This window comes from Pseudorca crassidens, chromosome 6, assembly GCF_039906515.1.
Source record: "Pseudorca crassidens isolate mPseCra1 chromosome 6, mPseCra1.hap1, whole genome shotgun sequence".
Classification (NCBI taxonomy): domain Eukaryota; kingdom Metazoa; phylum Chordata; class Mammalia; order Artiodactyla; family Delphinidae; genus Pseudorca; species Pseudorca crassidens.
The window spans coordinates 59,376,305-59,393,079 of record NC_090301.1 but is presented as its reverse complement, the minus strand read 5'-3'; the positions used below and the strand labels follow the sequence as shown (position 1 = coordinate 59,393,079).

General features: G+C 37.5%; 1 protein-coding gene across 6 annotated transcripts in view; it reads left to right on the top strand.

The window, feature by feature from the left end:
• MAP3K20 (mitogen-activated protein kinase kinase kinase 20) overlaps positions 1 to 16,775 on the top strand; it is a 174,424-nt gene that overhangs the window by 74,212 nt on the left and 83,437 nt on the right. For all 6 annotated transcript variants that reach the window (XM_067741514.1, XM_067741517.1, XM_067741518.1 and 3 more), the window contains exons 3-4: positions 8,612 to 8,699; positions 14,230 to 14,331. In XM_067741514.1, the coding sequence (XP_067597615.1) occupies positions 8,612 to 8,699; positions 14,230 to 14,331 (190 nt within the window). The remainder of the gene's footprint in view (positions 1 to 8,611; positions 8,700 to 14,229; positions 14,332 to 16,775) is intronic.

The following is a 16,775-nucleotide window of genomic DNA, read 5'->3' as shown; positions in this document are numbered from 1 at the left end:
GATCTGATATGTAAATCTTCTGATTACTGAGAGTGAACATTCTGACTCAGTTATCTTTATAATCAGAGCCTGAAAGAGTTAAAAGGGAAGGGAAGGTCTACCCACTTCTTGGCTGAAAGAACCAGGTATTTTGACCTTATAGACTTGTAAACACACTACTGTTTTAGGAGTTTTTAAATCAAGAATTTCCCCTTTTCCCTTACATTCCACTGCTAAGTCCGATAGTTCTGGGCTCTGTGGGGATAATGATAAGAGGTATGCTGTTCTGAGAAGACCAGTGGCATTGTCTTTTCGAACCCCTCCTGTTCATAAGAGGCCTGGTTCAGTTGTTGTAGAGTTTTGTGATACTAGCCCAAGTCTAGGAAGAGGGCTGTCTTAGTCCATTCAGGCTACTGTAACAGAATACCAAAGGTGGGATGGCTTATAAACAACAAACATTTATTCATCACAGTTCTGGAGGCTGGGAAGTCTGAGATCAAGTTGTTAGCAGATTCAGTTTCTGGTGAGAACCCGCTTCCTGGTTCACAGATGACCATCTTCTCGCTGTGCCCTCACAGGGCAGAAGGAAGGGGTGAGAGAATTCTCTGGGGTCACCTTTATAAGGGCACTAATCTCATGCATGAGGGCTTCACCCTCATGACCTAATCACCTCCCACAGGCCCCTCCTTCAAATACCATCACATTGGGGGTTAGGTTTCAACATACGAATTTTAGGGGAACACATTCAGTCTATAGAAAGAAGCCTTCATGAAATGTAGCCCCACTCCTGAGAATCAGGGCTCCATTTTTCAGTGTGTCGTAGAGGAGTGTCTGCCACAGTGGGTATGGAAAGTGTGGACTTGATAAGAAGCTGGCTTACCTGCAGAGGTGATTTTTGGAAATATAAATGGTAAAATGCCTTGGGTAGAAAACTGGAACTGGAAGGTTGAAGACTAAGCAAGCCTCTGCATTCTGAATCTGAAAAAGTGCAATGAGGGCATGCTTGGAGAATAGCCAAACAGGGAAGGGCGGTCAAGAAATTTTGCCTGTTTGATTGTTGTGGACGGCAGAGCCTGCAAGAGGCAACTCGTAGCCATCCAAGTCTTCATTCTGAAAGTTCAAATCAACAATGAGCTGGTGAACATAAATTTCCATGTGGCTTCTACTATGGTTGTATAATTGATTGTCATTCTTATAAAATAATACCCTTAAGTAACCCTTATGCATGTAAAAGAACAGAATGAATATTAAAGCAAAGCCACACCCACAGGCATTTTAATCTTCTTACTGTTCTGTTCAGAGTAAACATTTACCTAACATGAACTCTTACCGTGGCAATTACTTAAACACATTTAATATCATTATCATCAAATACTATTTGTTCATCCACCCTTCAGATATTATTGAGTACTTCCAGTATATAAAGCATCTAACCTTTCTCCCTCATGTGGTATTATACTAGACGTGGTGCAAGATGAGCAACGTAGGGAAGGCTTCCCTCAAGAGCACTGGGCCACAGGAGCAAATGTCAGAAGGGAGAGGAAGGATGATGATTTAATAAAGCACTGAGCCAGACTCTGAATAGGTGCACTCAGTGCCCAGCACCTTTGTCTCATGGCCTCTCAGAGTCCATGGCCTTCTTCAGGAATAACCCAGGTGAACACTAGTTTGCTCTGGAGCCATATCAAGAGAAACTCATAGCTCAGAGGTTAACTAAACTAGTTTTTATATACCTAGGGTAGTTCTGGGGAGGTAAGGAAAGAGTTTTATCTCTTCCTGACCCAATCCTAGGGAAAAATCAGAATTTCCATGCAAATCAATATTTTTATATTTACATGCTCTAGTCATATATATTACATATAACGTACATGTATTACTTTTTCTGATTCAAAAATTATAGAGACTTATTGTAAAGAATTTGGGAAATATATAAAAATTTAAAATCATTTATGATTCTTTTTGCTACCTACAGATAACCACAATCAATATGTTATTTTATTTCTTCCCCATCTCTCTTCTTATATGTGTCATTTTAAGTTTTTTAAAAATGTGGGTTCATCTCATATCTTCTTGAACTTTGGGGGACTATACTGATCCTGGATCAGATTGGTATTTTGGAGACAGAGCTGTCTTTGGAGAGAGCCTTTGACCTTGAATGCACAGTGCAGTAAGGAGACTGCTTCCTTTTGAAGGATTGGATGAGCCACTTTTCTTCCTTTTACTATCATACTCTGATGGAATCATAGACTCTTGGAATTGGTGAGGACCTCAGAAATCAAGGTCCTCCAGAAATCAGGAATGTTTTAAATACCACACACCAGAGGGCAAGGAGGAGCAGCTGACACTCGTGGACAGTAGAAGTGTACCTTGGATTTTTTTTACACCTACTGTCTTTGTGGTCGGTACCACATCACAGGCAGAAAGATGGACCCTGTGAGACACAGTCCTGCTGCTATGTAGCGGCTAAGAGCTGTTGACAACCAGGGAGAAAAGCTTGTTCCTAATATAAGATGTAAATAGAGCCTGCCAGCCTCATGATATGGGTCTTCATAAACTACTGCTTTGATTTTATAGTGATAAGTAGAGTGCCGTTGGTACCTTTCTTTCACAAAAAGAAGTGAACCCAACTTTATTTTTAATAAGTTATCACGTAAATACATACAGACTGTATCAATGGAATATTTTTAAATGTAAAACAAGCTTTAAAACAAAATCTGGGCTTCCCTGGTGGCGCAGTGGTTGAGAGTCCGCCTGCCAAAGCAGGGGACACGGGTTTGTGCACCGGTCTGGGAAGATCCCACATGCTGTGGAGCGGCTGGGCCTGTGAGCCATGGCCACTGAGCCTGCGCATCCGGAGCCTGTGCTCCACAGCAGGAGAGGGCACAACAGTGAGAGGCCCGCGTACCGCAAAAAAAAACAAAACAAAACAAAAAAAAATCTTTCACCCCAATGTTCATAGCAGCACTATTCACAATAACCAATACATGGAAACAACCCCCAAGTGCCCACTGGTTTAAGAAGATGAGGCATATATATATATATATATATATATATATATATATATATATACACACACACATACATATATATATATATATACACACACATACATATATATATACATACATACATATATATATATACACACACGCGTGTGCGCGTATATACAGTGGAATATTACTCAGCCATAAAAAAGAATGAAATATTGCCATTTGCAGCAACATGGATGTACCTATAGAATATTATACTAAGTGAAGTAATTCAGACAGAGAAAGATAGATATTATATAGTATCACTTATATGTGGAATCTAAAAAATAATACAAATGCATCTATATACAAAACAGAAACAGACTTACAAAGAAAACAAACTTATGGTTACCAAAGGGAAACGAGAAGGGAAGAGATAAATTAGGAGTATTGGATTAACAGATGCAAACTACTATACATAAAATAGATAAGCAACAAGGATTTACTGTACAGCACAGGGAACTATATTCAATATTTTATAATCTATAATGGAAAATCATCTGAAAAAATATATATAACTGAATCACTTTGTTGTACACCTGAAACTAACACAATATTGTAAATCAGCTATACTTCAACTAAAAGAAAAAAACTCATAGAATCTTTAAGGGTTCTATGGTAGCTCTCCAAAATTACAGAGACAAATTAAAATTTGGGATTAGGTTGAAAAAAGTTTTGAATAGAGGGAAAGGGATTGCTCTGAAGATGAAGATACTAATTAACTTAAAACCTTATTATAAAGCTGTTGAAAGTACTTTAAAGGAAGGATGTTAAAACTTAACCACCCCCTAAACTTAAATTTAGTTAAATTATGATACTTAGTAAATTTAGTTAAATTATGATATTTAGTTTCTCTTATTCTCTCTGATTGGATCAGCCATTTGGAACCTGCTGGTTGAGTTCTGGAAACATGGCCAACTGAGCTAATGGGTCATCTCCCCACATAAATGCTTAGAAATGCCAGTTGAAAGAAAATTAACAGAGTGCCCACCTCCTCCCCAAATCCCTGATAAGTTTTCCTATGAAGAAAGAAGGAGGGAGGGAGCGAAGAAGAAACCAGCCCCAACTGGAAACCATGGGAGCAGTCACATATCTTACTGCAAACACAATAGCTGTATAGACATCTGTGTGCTCTGATAAGGACATTACTACTAGACATTTTTATGAATCGACCTGTGGTTACTCCACTTGTCTGTCACATTGGGATCCTTTATTTTATGGAGAATCTTTGAGCATGAGTTTAAATTGCTGTAGTCTGTCCTGGTCTTTCCTTAAATCCTCACGTCCTAATCTGGAAAACTACTTATTTACCCCAAAGATCTTTAGACCTTGGGTTGTGTAACTCTTGGATGATTAGTAAATAGATTATGGTCATTCATCTCTGCAAAAGTCTAGAATAACATTTTTGAAACCTTTAAAATGTTTATTGTAGTAAAATACATACAGCATAATATCTGTCATTTTAACCATATTTAAGTGTATGGTTCAGTGGCATTAACTATAATCACAGTGTTGAAATCAACCATCGCTACTATCTATTTCCAAAATTTTTCATCACTCCAAACAGAAATTCTACATGTTAAGTGATAACTCCCCATTTCTTCCTCTTCCAGTCCCTGGTAACCTCTAATCTACATTCTTTCTAACCTGTGAATTTGCCAGCTTCAAGATATGTCATATAAGTGGAATCATCCAATGTTTGCCCTTTTGTGCCCGGCTTATTCACTTAGCCTAATGCTTTCAAAGTTCATCCATGTTGTGACAAGTATCAGAACTTAATTCCCTTTTACGGCCAAATAATACTCATTGTATTTATCTACTATGTTTTATTTATCTGCTCATCACTTGATGAATACTTGGGTGGTTTCTGCCTTTTGGCTGTTGTGAATAATGCTGCTGTGAGTCCGCATACAAGTATCTGTTAGAGTTCTTACAATAGCATTTTGCAAACAGAAATGTAAATACATTGTGTAGAAAAATGAAGTCATCTGGACTTCCAGTGTTGACTAAAATTGTTATTTCAGTGTAACTTGAGTAAACATAAACCTGAGAATTAACTCTTTATTGTGTATAGCTCATAAAATCAAAATCAATTTTTCAGTTAAATAAAAATGCAACTCTAAAATCAATACAACAGAAATAAACAACTTTCATCAAATTATATGTACTAAAAATAATTCTTTTGTTAGTTTTAATAGTGTAAAAAGATATTTACAGTTTTCAGTACAATGGAGCATTATTTTAGCCTTCGTCATTGTTATGTTTCCTTTTTAATAGTGAACTTTTTAAAACCACTAATCCATTATTTTGATGTGCAGGCCATTTGCTAGAGTATCCCAGAATTTAAATCTGGAAAACAACAATCTAAGGAAAAATTATTTGCTGCATATTTACTTCAGCAATTTCCATTAATGAACTGTTGGCAAGCAGGTGCCTATAAAGGCAAATCTACATAATACATACGCTTGCTGTCAGTTACTGGCTGCTACAAGTACAGGTTTTAGTAATTCAGTTAATCCCAGGTATTTCTGTTGGAGTTTGTTTGAATTGCTAACATGGTGTCACTTGACCTTCATCGATTGCAAATACCACTTATTTATTTAATCTACCTCTGCTTATTATTAGCCCATTTCCATGAAACTGCTACAGCACTCTAAAATAGCACGTTGTTTTCAAGATGTTAAATCAAATTCTTAGTTTATTAAATTGGAACCTAAAGTCTTATTCCATAAAAATGTCTTTTACTTACAAATCATACTGCAAGAGTTTTTTATAACTGTAAAAAAATTAAAATACGAGCACAACAAAGGGACACAATAGTTGTTTTGTCATTAGCATATGTCTACTCAAGAGCTGTTAGACATGCTTACCAATACCTGAAAAGATAAATTCTCTCTCCAGGGTATAATTTGTCAATATCTTAAACGTAAGCATGAAAACTAGCTGGATCACTGAAAATCCCATGTCGTGCTTAATTATAAAATGGTCATTCAGGGCTTCCCTGGTGGCGCAGTGGTTAAGAATCTGCCTGCCAATGCAGGGGACACGGGTTCGAGCCCTGGTCCGGGAAGATCCCACACGCCGTGGAGCAACTAAGCCCATGCACCACAACTACTGAGCCTGCGCTCTAGAGCCCGCAGGCCACAACTACTGAAGCCCGTGTGCCTAGAGTCCGTGCTCCGCAACAAGAGAAGCCACGGCAATGAGAAGCCCACGCACCGCAACGAAGAGTTAGCCCCCGCTCGCTGCAACTAGAGAAAGCCCGCGTACAGCAACAAAGACCCAATGAGCAAAAATAAGTAAATAAAATTTTTAAAAAAAGCTTCTCCAAGGATTCAGAATATTCCTGTATTTATTCTTTATTGTTACAAACATTTTTAATGGTCACAGGATTTAGATATTCCAAACAATATAACAAAACACACCAAAGGATAACAGTCCCCTATTTTGACCAATACTAGTCCCAACATTTATGCTTCCTAACATTGAACTCTCATGCTTTACTCACAAAAGAGTTGATCTGCCAGTTAAAAATAGAGGGCTTGGGGCTTCCCTGGTGGTGCAGTGGTTAGGAATCCGCCTGCTAATGCAGGGGACACGGGTTCGAGCCCTGGTCAGGGAGGATCCCACGTGCCACGGAGCAACGAAACCTGTGCGCCGCAACTGCTGAGCCTGCGCTCTAGAGCCCGCAAGCCACAACTACTGAAGCCCGCGTACCTAGAGCCTATGCTCCACAACAAGAGAAGCCACTGCAATGAGAAGCCCGCGCACCGCAGCGAAGAGTAGCCCCCATTCGCCGCAACTAGAGAAGCCCATGTGCAGCAATGAAGACCCAATGCAGCCAAAAATAAATAAATAAAATAAATTAATTTAAAAAAAATAGAGGGCTTATGATTTCCAAGCTTCACATGAACTCAATTTTTACAACCAAGGTCATTTATGATTATTTAATGAGAAGTAGAATTGTCATATGGATGAATAATTGTATTTATTACTCAATTAATGCATTTTCTTTCTACTTGGAAAACTAAACTATGAGAAGGTTGTTTGATGAATACAGAACCTCTACACACAGTGGACGCTCAGTGAATGTTAAGGAATCGTTTTGATGGCTCCCTTCAACACCTATATTACTAAAAGAAAAAACTGTCAAATCAACCTTGATAAATGTCTCATCCAATCACGAATAATGTTCCTTTCTCTTGTTCCCACATTGACCCCTTGTCAACCCTCAACCTTCTGTTTTCTATCTAGTCACACCACCTTCAAAACAAGTTTCACAGCATTTTAAATGAAAACTCAACTCCTACTATGAAAAGAAAAATGTGTAACAAATGTGCAAATTCCCAAAGGGGAGTCTCCTTTATGACCAAGGCTTCTCCATTTTTATTCATTGCTGACTTTAACTGTACTTTTAATTCTTGATTAGCCATATTTTAACTCCACAAAAGCAATAAAATTTTAATGACTACATGTAATTTACTTAATCTAGAGAACATCCTCCTGTAGACATTAGCAGATATACACTGTGGTACCTCTTTTATTTTTCATTTTAAAAATTAAGTTTAGGGCTTCCCTGGTGGCACAGTGGTTAAGAATCCACCTGCCAATGCAGGGGACACGGGTTCGAGCCCTGGTCCGGGAAGATCCCACATGCCACGGAGCAACTAAGCCCGTGTGCTACAACTACTGAGCCTGCACTCTAGAAGCCCGTGAGCCACAACTGCTCAGCCCACATTCCACAACTACTGAAGCCCGTGGGCCTAGAGCCCGTGCTCCACAACAACAGAAGCCACCGCAACGAGAAGCCTGTGCACCCCAACGAAAGAGTAGCCCCTGCTTGCAGCAACTAGAGAAAACCCATGCACAGCAATGAAGACCCAATGCAGCCCAAAATAAATAAATAAATTAATTAATTAAAAACAATTAAGTTTAATAAACAGTATTTTTTACCATGACACCCTGCAGTACAGTTTTCTAATAATTAACACATTTCACAGTGTAAAGTCTGGCTTCCCTATCAAATCACCACTGAAGGTCAAGAATCCACGTGTCTGTCCTTTACAGTACTTTGCATATGGTACGAGAGCAATAATATATTTTAAATAAATGGTTAGATAAATAATATAAATAGGTATTACCTGAATCTATTCCAGTAATAGTTAAGAAACCCTGCCGTAATTTTGTCATGACTACTCATCCAACCGACAGAAGTTCAGTCTTATTGCAGTCTCCCAAAAGAAATATTATGCAGGAAAAAATGTATTTGACTTTTAGGAAGAGGGCTTTTACTGTAAATAAATGTGGTATCTCCCCTCTTTAGTCATCCCATTCCACTGTCAGTCATGCCAGCTTGCTAGTAAGCACCTCTTCTGCCGCCAGTTCAACCCCACTTCTTCTTTAAATTTTTCAGAAAGCTTCAATATATAAATTCTTAATCTGTCAAGAGTGCTGCCAAAGACAGTTTTATCAGCATCACATACTTGTTGAGCACATATACATCTTTGTAAATGTATGTAAAAGAAAATTGAGTAGGAAACTTATTTTATGAGACTTTTATAAATGTGAAATTTTATGCAATTTTGTATTTGATTTTTGTATAGGCAGAAATACTCAGTGTCCTCAGTCACAGAAACATCATCCAGTTTTACGGAGTAATTCTTGAACCTCCCAACTATGGTATCGTCACAGGTAAGAACTCTATTTGACTTTTTTCTTTCCCCAATTACCTAGCTTTAGATTCTTTAATATGCTAAAATGCTTAATATTAGGTTCTGTCATGAATTGTGTGCTACTGTCAGATGTCACTTTTGTTGCTATAAAGCATTAATAAAACTGATTATATCAATATAATTAAGAATGGTGTTTCCACTTCTACCCATGTTTAATTGTGCTAATTATATCTGCGTAAATGCTATTTAAATGCACTCGCAGCTGCAGTACCAATATTTAAAGGTGCCATTTAACTAAAATTTCATTTAATTAGTTGAAATGAGCGATGTTTTTTGTAACTCTGTGACCTTTTACAAATTAAGATTTCTTGAGCTATTCATGTTATAATTCTTTGCAAGGCATTTTAATCCCGTTAGAGCATTCTTTCTTCAAGGCCTCTGACATGAGAATATTTTTCAGATTTGGTCATCTGCGTTGATAATGACCTTGATCTAAATTATCACATAATTTGGAGCAGCAGTTTATAACTGATGGAATTACCCTTTCCAAAAAGGAGCACACAGAAAATTTTGCCTTATAAAAACACAGAAAGGCACATATTTTTAACACTTTATACTCATATTTGTATAATCCAATGAGCAACTTCAGGTCTATGATAAGTATAGTGCTCAATTTTACAATACGTAACTTTGACCAGGTTCTTTATCACGGCAGTTCTTTGATCAAAACAAAGCAAACAAGAAAACCTTAAAAGATTAGCCCTCTTTTTTACTGTAGTGTTAAGGACTTGGATTGTCTTTATATAAAATAACAAAACACCCTCAGTAAAAAGGGCTGGATTAGGTACTTCCTTATAAATTATCTCATCTAATAGTTAGAATAACCCTATGAAATAGATAAAGTAATTTTATTTCACATAAGAAACTAAAACTCTAACTTAAGTACTTTCCCAAGGTTACCCAGCCAGTGGTAGAACCACAGTGGTGTACATTTCTCAATTTGATTATACAGAATCTCCTCTTCTTGTATGCAGGAAGCCTGTGAGCACACTAGATCCAACGGCTGTGGAGGGCCGACTGTACTGCTCCATTTTATATAAGGGACTTGAGTATCTGTGGATTTTGGTATCTGCAAGGGGTCCTGGTACCAACCCCCCACAGATGCTGAGGGATGACGTACATACACGAACTGAGTCAAGTGTGGAAGATCAAATGGGTAGGGGATGATAGCACTTGCCCTGCCTCTTGAAATGAACACAAATAAGTCTTAGTACGGGAAGGTTAAGGCAGAAAGAGACAGGCACACACACCTTGATCACCCTGCCTAGCTAGCTCCCCCCCTTTAGAACCTCATTGTCTTTCTCAGATGTTGGGGTTCTGAGGGGGGAATCTTGAATGGCTTGAATCTATTCCAACCTGAGTGTACTTGTTAATAGAAAAGGTTATTACAGCAGGCAGCTGTTGTCACTCATACTGAGGACTTGAAAGAATAATTTGTCAGAGTGATGGAATGGAATGAACACCAGAATAGGAATTGAGAGATGAAATCTTGTCTTGATTCTGCCAAAGCTGCAGAGGTGGGTCACTGATGATCTATGTGTCAGTTTTCTCATACGTGAAGGAAGGGACTAGAATTGATGATTTCTGGGTGAGAGTGTGTATGTGTATGTGTGCACCTGTGCATGTGTGTTTGCTGAAACTTCTCATCACAGAGATTTTCTAAAATCTGCTTATAAGACCTGGAACAGAGTCCAAGAGGCAGCTACCATTTTATTTCCCTTGGAAGGGAAGTGAACATCTTTCTCCCAGATCTGCAAAGAAATGGGGTGACTAGAATCTCAATCTCCAAAGTCAAAAGAAAAGATACAATAGTGGACCACCTTTGCTTTGATCTTTGGAAACCTTAATTCTGTACTACCGTGCAAGCAATAACCATGAACTGGAGTAACTATCATAATTTCAGACAAAATAGGCTTAAGGAAAGAAATATTACTAGAGATAAATTGGATCATTTCATAATGATAAAAGGATCAGCATATCAGGAAGATACAGCAAATGTAAATGTATATACAGCTAACAATAGGTCCTCAAAGTACATGAAGCAAAAATTGACAGACTTTAAAGGATAAATAGTCAGTTCAACAATAATGGATTTCATTACCCCACTCTCAGTAACTGAGAGAACAACTAGATAGAAAATCAGCAAGGATATAGAAGACTTGACAAACGCTCTCAACCAACTCTCCCTAACTCACATACGTAGAATACACCACCCAACAAAGAATATATATTCTTTTCAAGGGCACATGGAACATTCTTTAGCATACATAAGTTAGGCCATGAAATAAATCTCAATATATCCAAAAGGACTGAAAAGTTCTCCAACTACAATAGAATTAAGTTAGAAATTAATACAAGAAAGAAACCTGGAAAATTCCCAAATATTTGGAAATTAAACAACATATTTCTAAATACCCAGTGAGTCAAGAAACTACAATGGATTTTTAAATACTTTGGACAGAGAGAAAAGGAAAATGTAGCATATCAAAATTATAGGTGGCAGATAAAGTAGTACTTGGGGGGGATTTATAGCTTTAAACATCTATGGTAAAAGAAAAAAGGTCTGGGCTTCCCTGGTGGTGCAGTGGTTGGGAGTCCGCCTGCCGATGGAGGGGGCACGTGTTCGTGCCCCAGTCCGGGAAGATCCCGCGTGCCACAGAGCGGCTGGGCCCGTGAGCCATGGCCGCTGGGCCTGCGCTTCCGGAGCCTGTACTCTGCAACGGGAGAGGCCACAGCAGTGAGAGGCCCGTGTACCGCAAAAAAAAAAAAAAGGTCTGAAATTGATCATTAAGCTCCAACCTTAACAAATTGCAAAAATAACAGAATAAACCCAAAGCAAGCCCAATGAAAGGAAATAATAAGGATTAGAGCAGAATGCAATAACATAGGAAACAGAAAAATAATAGAGAAAATCTATGAAACTAAAAGTTTGGTCTTTGCAAAGATCAGTAAAACTGACAAACCTTTAGCTGGACTGACCAACAAAAAAGAAAATACAAATTAGCAAAACCAGGAATGAGGGAGAGGATAGCACTACAGTCCCTACAGAAATTTAAAAGGATTATAAGGGAATGTTATGACCAAATTTATGCCAACAAATTAGACAATTTAGTTGCAATGAACAAGTCCCTGAAACGATAAAAAATTTCAAAACTGACTCAAGAAGAAACAGAAAATCTGCCCAGAACTATAAGTAAAGGAATTTAAATTTATAATTTAAAATATCTTCATAATGAAACGCCAGACCCAGATGATTTCACTGGTGGATACTATCAAATGTTTATAGAAAAAATAACACCAGTCCTTCCCATACTCTTTCTGAAAATAGAAGAAGGAACACTTACCAACTCATTCTATAAGGCCAGTATTATCCTAATATCAAAGCCAGATAAAACATAATAAGAAAACTGCAGACCACTGTCCCTCCTGAACATAGATGCAAAAATCCTTGACTACGTATCAGCAAACTGAATACAGCCACCAATAAAAAGGACTATACACCACAACCAAGTGGAATTTATCCCAGAAATGTAAGGTTGATTTAACATCTGAAATCAATTAATATAAAGCATCATAATAGATAATAGAATAAAAGACAAAAACCATTTGGCATTCTACAACACCCATTCACGCTAAGAAATCGCAACAGGCTAAAAATAGAAGTCAATTTTCTCAGCCTGATAAATAGCATCTATTAAAACCCACAGCTGAGATCTTACTTAAAGGTGAAAAATTGAATGTTTTTCCCTTAAGGTTGGGAAGAAGGAAATGAGGTTCTGCTCTTGTCACATCTAGTCACCATTGTACTGGAGGTTCTAGTCAGTTCAATCAGGCAAGAAAAAGAAAATAAAAGGCATCCAGGTTAGAAAGGGAGAGGTAAAACTGTCTTATGTGACATGATTCTCTAAGACTCAGGACACCCCAGGAATCCACAAAAAACTACCAAAACTAGTAAACAGGGTAAGCAAGGTCACAAGGACCCAAGATTAATATACAAAAATTAATTGTAGGGGGCTTCCCTGGTGGCGCAGTGGTTGGGAGTCCGCCTGCCGATGCAGGGGACACGGGTTCGTGCCCTGGTCCGGGAAGATCCCACATGCCGCGGAGCGGCTGGACCCGTGAGCCATGGCCGCTGAGCCTGCGCGTCCGGAGCTTGTGCTCCACAACGGGAGAAGCCGCAACAGTGAGAGGCCCGCGAACCGCAAAAAAAAAAAAAAATTAATTGTATTTCTATATACTGGGAATGAACAGTCTAAAAATGAAATTTAAAAACCATTCCATTCACAGTACTATCAAAAAGAATAGTACTTTGGTATAAATTTAATAGTATTGGGGTATAAATTTAACATAAGAAGTGTTAAGACTTGTGCAATGAAAAGTACAAAACGTTGCTGAGAGAAAATAAAGATCTAAATAAATGGAAAGATTACATGTTCATGGCTTGGAAGACTCAATATTGTTATGACGGCAGTTCTCCCAAATTGATCTACAAATTCAAAACAATTCCTGTCTAAATCTCAGCACACATTTTTTGTAAGAAATTGACAAGGTGATACTAAAATTCACATAGAAATATAAAAGACTGGAATAGCCAAACCAGTTTTAAGAAAGATCGAAGTTTAAGGTCTTTGCCGCATTTCAAAACTTATTATATAAAGATGTTAAAAAAAAAAAAAACTTATTACAGATCTGTAGTAATTAGCATGGTGCAGTATTGACACAAGGACAGGCATATAGAGCAATGGAGCAAAATTAAGAATTTAGGGGAAAAAACCTTGCATTGATGGTCAATTGATTTTCAACAAGTGTCAAGACTATTAAATGGGTAAAGGATAGTCTTTTCAACAAACTGTGCTGGGAAAATTAGAAATCCACATGCAAAAAAAAAAAAATCTTAGACCCTCACCTCAAACCATACACAAAAGTAAACTGAAAATGGATCATAGAAATTATCAAATTGTACACTTACAGTATGTGAATTTTAAGATAGAGAATTTATATCTCAAAGCCATTTTTAAAGGAATGTTCTCACTTTCTTGGCCTTTTGTGCTTCAAATTTGAGGGCTCTTCTAAATCCTGATGCAACAAATACTGATTTGTTTGCATTGTCACATAAACCCTCTGACTTATGTGTTTCATCTTATCTCATAAGAATAACAAATTTTTGAAGAAATACCTATATTCATGCCTACCTTTGTTTCAAATACATTCTTGCAACATCCTTGTGTTTCTGAATTCCATCTGAATGTATTTGGATTTCATTGTCAGCTCAAGTTTTATTATTCATTCTGTTAGTGGTCTTGTCTTTGACAGATTTCTTACCAGGATGATATTCACTTTTAGAAACTTTTAGAAACAGCATGGAACAGTTTTTATAAACTTTTAATGCCTTTTGTTAATTTAACACATTTTCCCAATGAAACTATGAAGTCTTATTTCTGAAATGTGCCTTGGTTTTAATTATATGCTTATGTTTCCTTTGAAAATAGAATATGCTTCTCTGGGGTCACTCTATGATTACATTAACAGTAACAGAAGTGAAGAGATGGACATGGAACACATTATGACCTGGGCCACTGATGTAGCCAAAGGTAATGCTTCATGTATTCTTACAGAATTGATGGAGAGCATCCTGACATGGTGACTTTAGTCGGAGGATTTCTTATTCTGTATCTTAAGATGTTCTTTTTTCAGACCAAAAGTAGCAAGAATTCTGCAGCTTACTGTGCACATAATATTTTAGATCCTTGCCTTTCTACTCCTGCATTCCTTTTCTCTTCTTCCTTTCTTTTTTACCAAAAACCAAGTTCCAGCAAAATCAGTGGCTCCAAGGCAGCATTTTTGCCCTATTTTGTGACATTGTAATTGACCAGCTTGTTTGATACATTAAATGGAAAGATTATAATTCTGTTGTGCTGCAAGTCTCTACTTAGATGCAGTATCCAGAAAACATGACTTACTGTAGGATTAGTTCTACTCATTTCGGATACATAATAATATGCTAAAAATAGTAACCACTTGGAAAAAATTTTTTTATTTATCCTGCCATGCAAAAGCAATTCAGATTTTATTTTATATTTAATGTAAACTTGGAAATCACCCTTGGAAATGAAATATTTTTAATACACAATATGCCTAAACAAGGTGCCTAGTTCTTTTTCCCTCATAAATTCCTGCATAGACAAATGCTTTCTAAAGCAATTTAAATTCCATTTATTTTTATCTTTTTATTTTCCATTTTCCTAACTGAATGTTTCTGAGTTTTATTTATAACTGTCAAAGTTGCTTTGGAAACAACTTAATCTAATGAATGCTGATGGTTACGTTTGTATTCTAGCAACCCCTAGAAAGCAAGTCTTTCCAAATTTTACTGGAGCAATTAACTCCTTTGCATTTTGCTGCTCCAATCTCTACCAACATCTCTTTACAAAGCAAATAAAGGGATATTTAGCATCCAATAAGGAAAGCAACTCATACTTTGCTTTCACTGGGAAGTTACACAGGGACTTCCAAAAGCAATAGCCTTTCCTTTGGGGAATTATCTTGTCTGCTTTAAGTTTCATCAACACCTGCCAAATTCTTCAAATGGAGAAAGTGAAAATTAAAAAACAAAAGTTTCATGCTAAATGCTGCTGCTTGAATGGTACTTCATTACCTTATAAGAATAATAAGCTCTATGTTTAGGATGGTATACCTAAGGCTTTGGCTGTGTTAATTAACTTAATTGTGTATTCATGCATCAGACGTCTCAAATCAGCCTTAAAATTTCACATTCTTCAAGACATTTTCATGTAACATCATAGCCACTTCTCTGCATATCAGTAGGCCACCTGTTTGTAAGCGCGGTAATGTGCTATTATTGGAAACTGCCTGAAGCCTTGTGGAAATACACTTACAGAAATGTAAATACATATACAAGCAGTTCTTGACTTAAAACACTTCACCTTACAGACATTTGCATTTAGGGTGCTCAGCCAATTACACCCATCTTATTACTTAATGGCACTTAAGATGGATAGACAGCAAACAAATCAACCGACACCAGTCACTCAGCTTCCAGCTGTACACCCTCCACTTAAGCTTCTCTGGCCCCCAGCCTGTAAACCTCATCCCTCCTGGTCCCTTCCCCTGCAACAGTCCCTGTCTGTAGGGCAAGTCCTTTGGCTCCAGATCAGCTCAGTCATTCCTGTGGTTTCTCAAGAGCCCTGGCACTCTGTATCAGAAGTACAAGGAAGAAAAGGAACAGGACTAAATAGCACGCTGGAACTAGAGGTAAAAAACAGGGATGGAGAAAATGGGAGTGTCCAGAACCACATGGTAATAAAATCACTTTTTGGTGGCTGATGAATTAATCTGAAAGGCAAGTTCTAATGTGTTTGGACTCAGGTGAGAAGCGTGAGGCAGAGAAGAGACTTGTTTATGTGTAGTCACAAGTAATACTTAATACTTGAAATGGCCTACGAAAGGAAGAAGAAATCAGTGCTTTCAGAATGACTTCTACCCTCTCTGATAAAGCTATGTGTAGAACTTGGAGATGAAATAGGAAGGCTTGATTTTTGTTGATTCCATTTTGAATTCAGCTGTGCCCTTCAGTTTGACCATGACTGAAGCCACTGAAGCAACAAGATGTTGAGAAATCAAAGGATGAATAATTCATTTCAAATAAGAGTGGATTCGTGCATTTTGAAATAGGCATTGCTTAACATCACTGCAAAGAGAAAACCTCCTAAAAGGCAAAAAAAAAGATTCTCTTCTTTCTGGGTGGGAAGAGGGATAGAGGGCAGACCAACCAGTATATCTGAAATTGCTACAGGTCAGTCAACAATGGGTAAAAGGAACAATTAAAGCAAATAAACCAGGATCCAATCTCCAAATGGTCATCATTGATTCCAAATCTCCCCAGTGACTCCTGTGAAATCTTTTTTTAGGAAACTCTGAATCTTAAAATTGATGAAAATATTTTTCAGCATTCCTGTTTTTTTGCAATAAACATAAGGCAGACAGAATTGTAGATAGCTCTATAAAAACACATTAA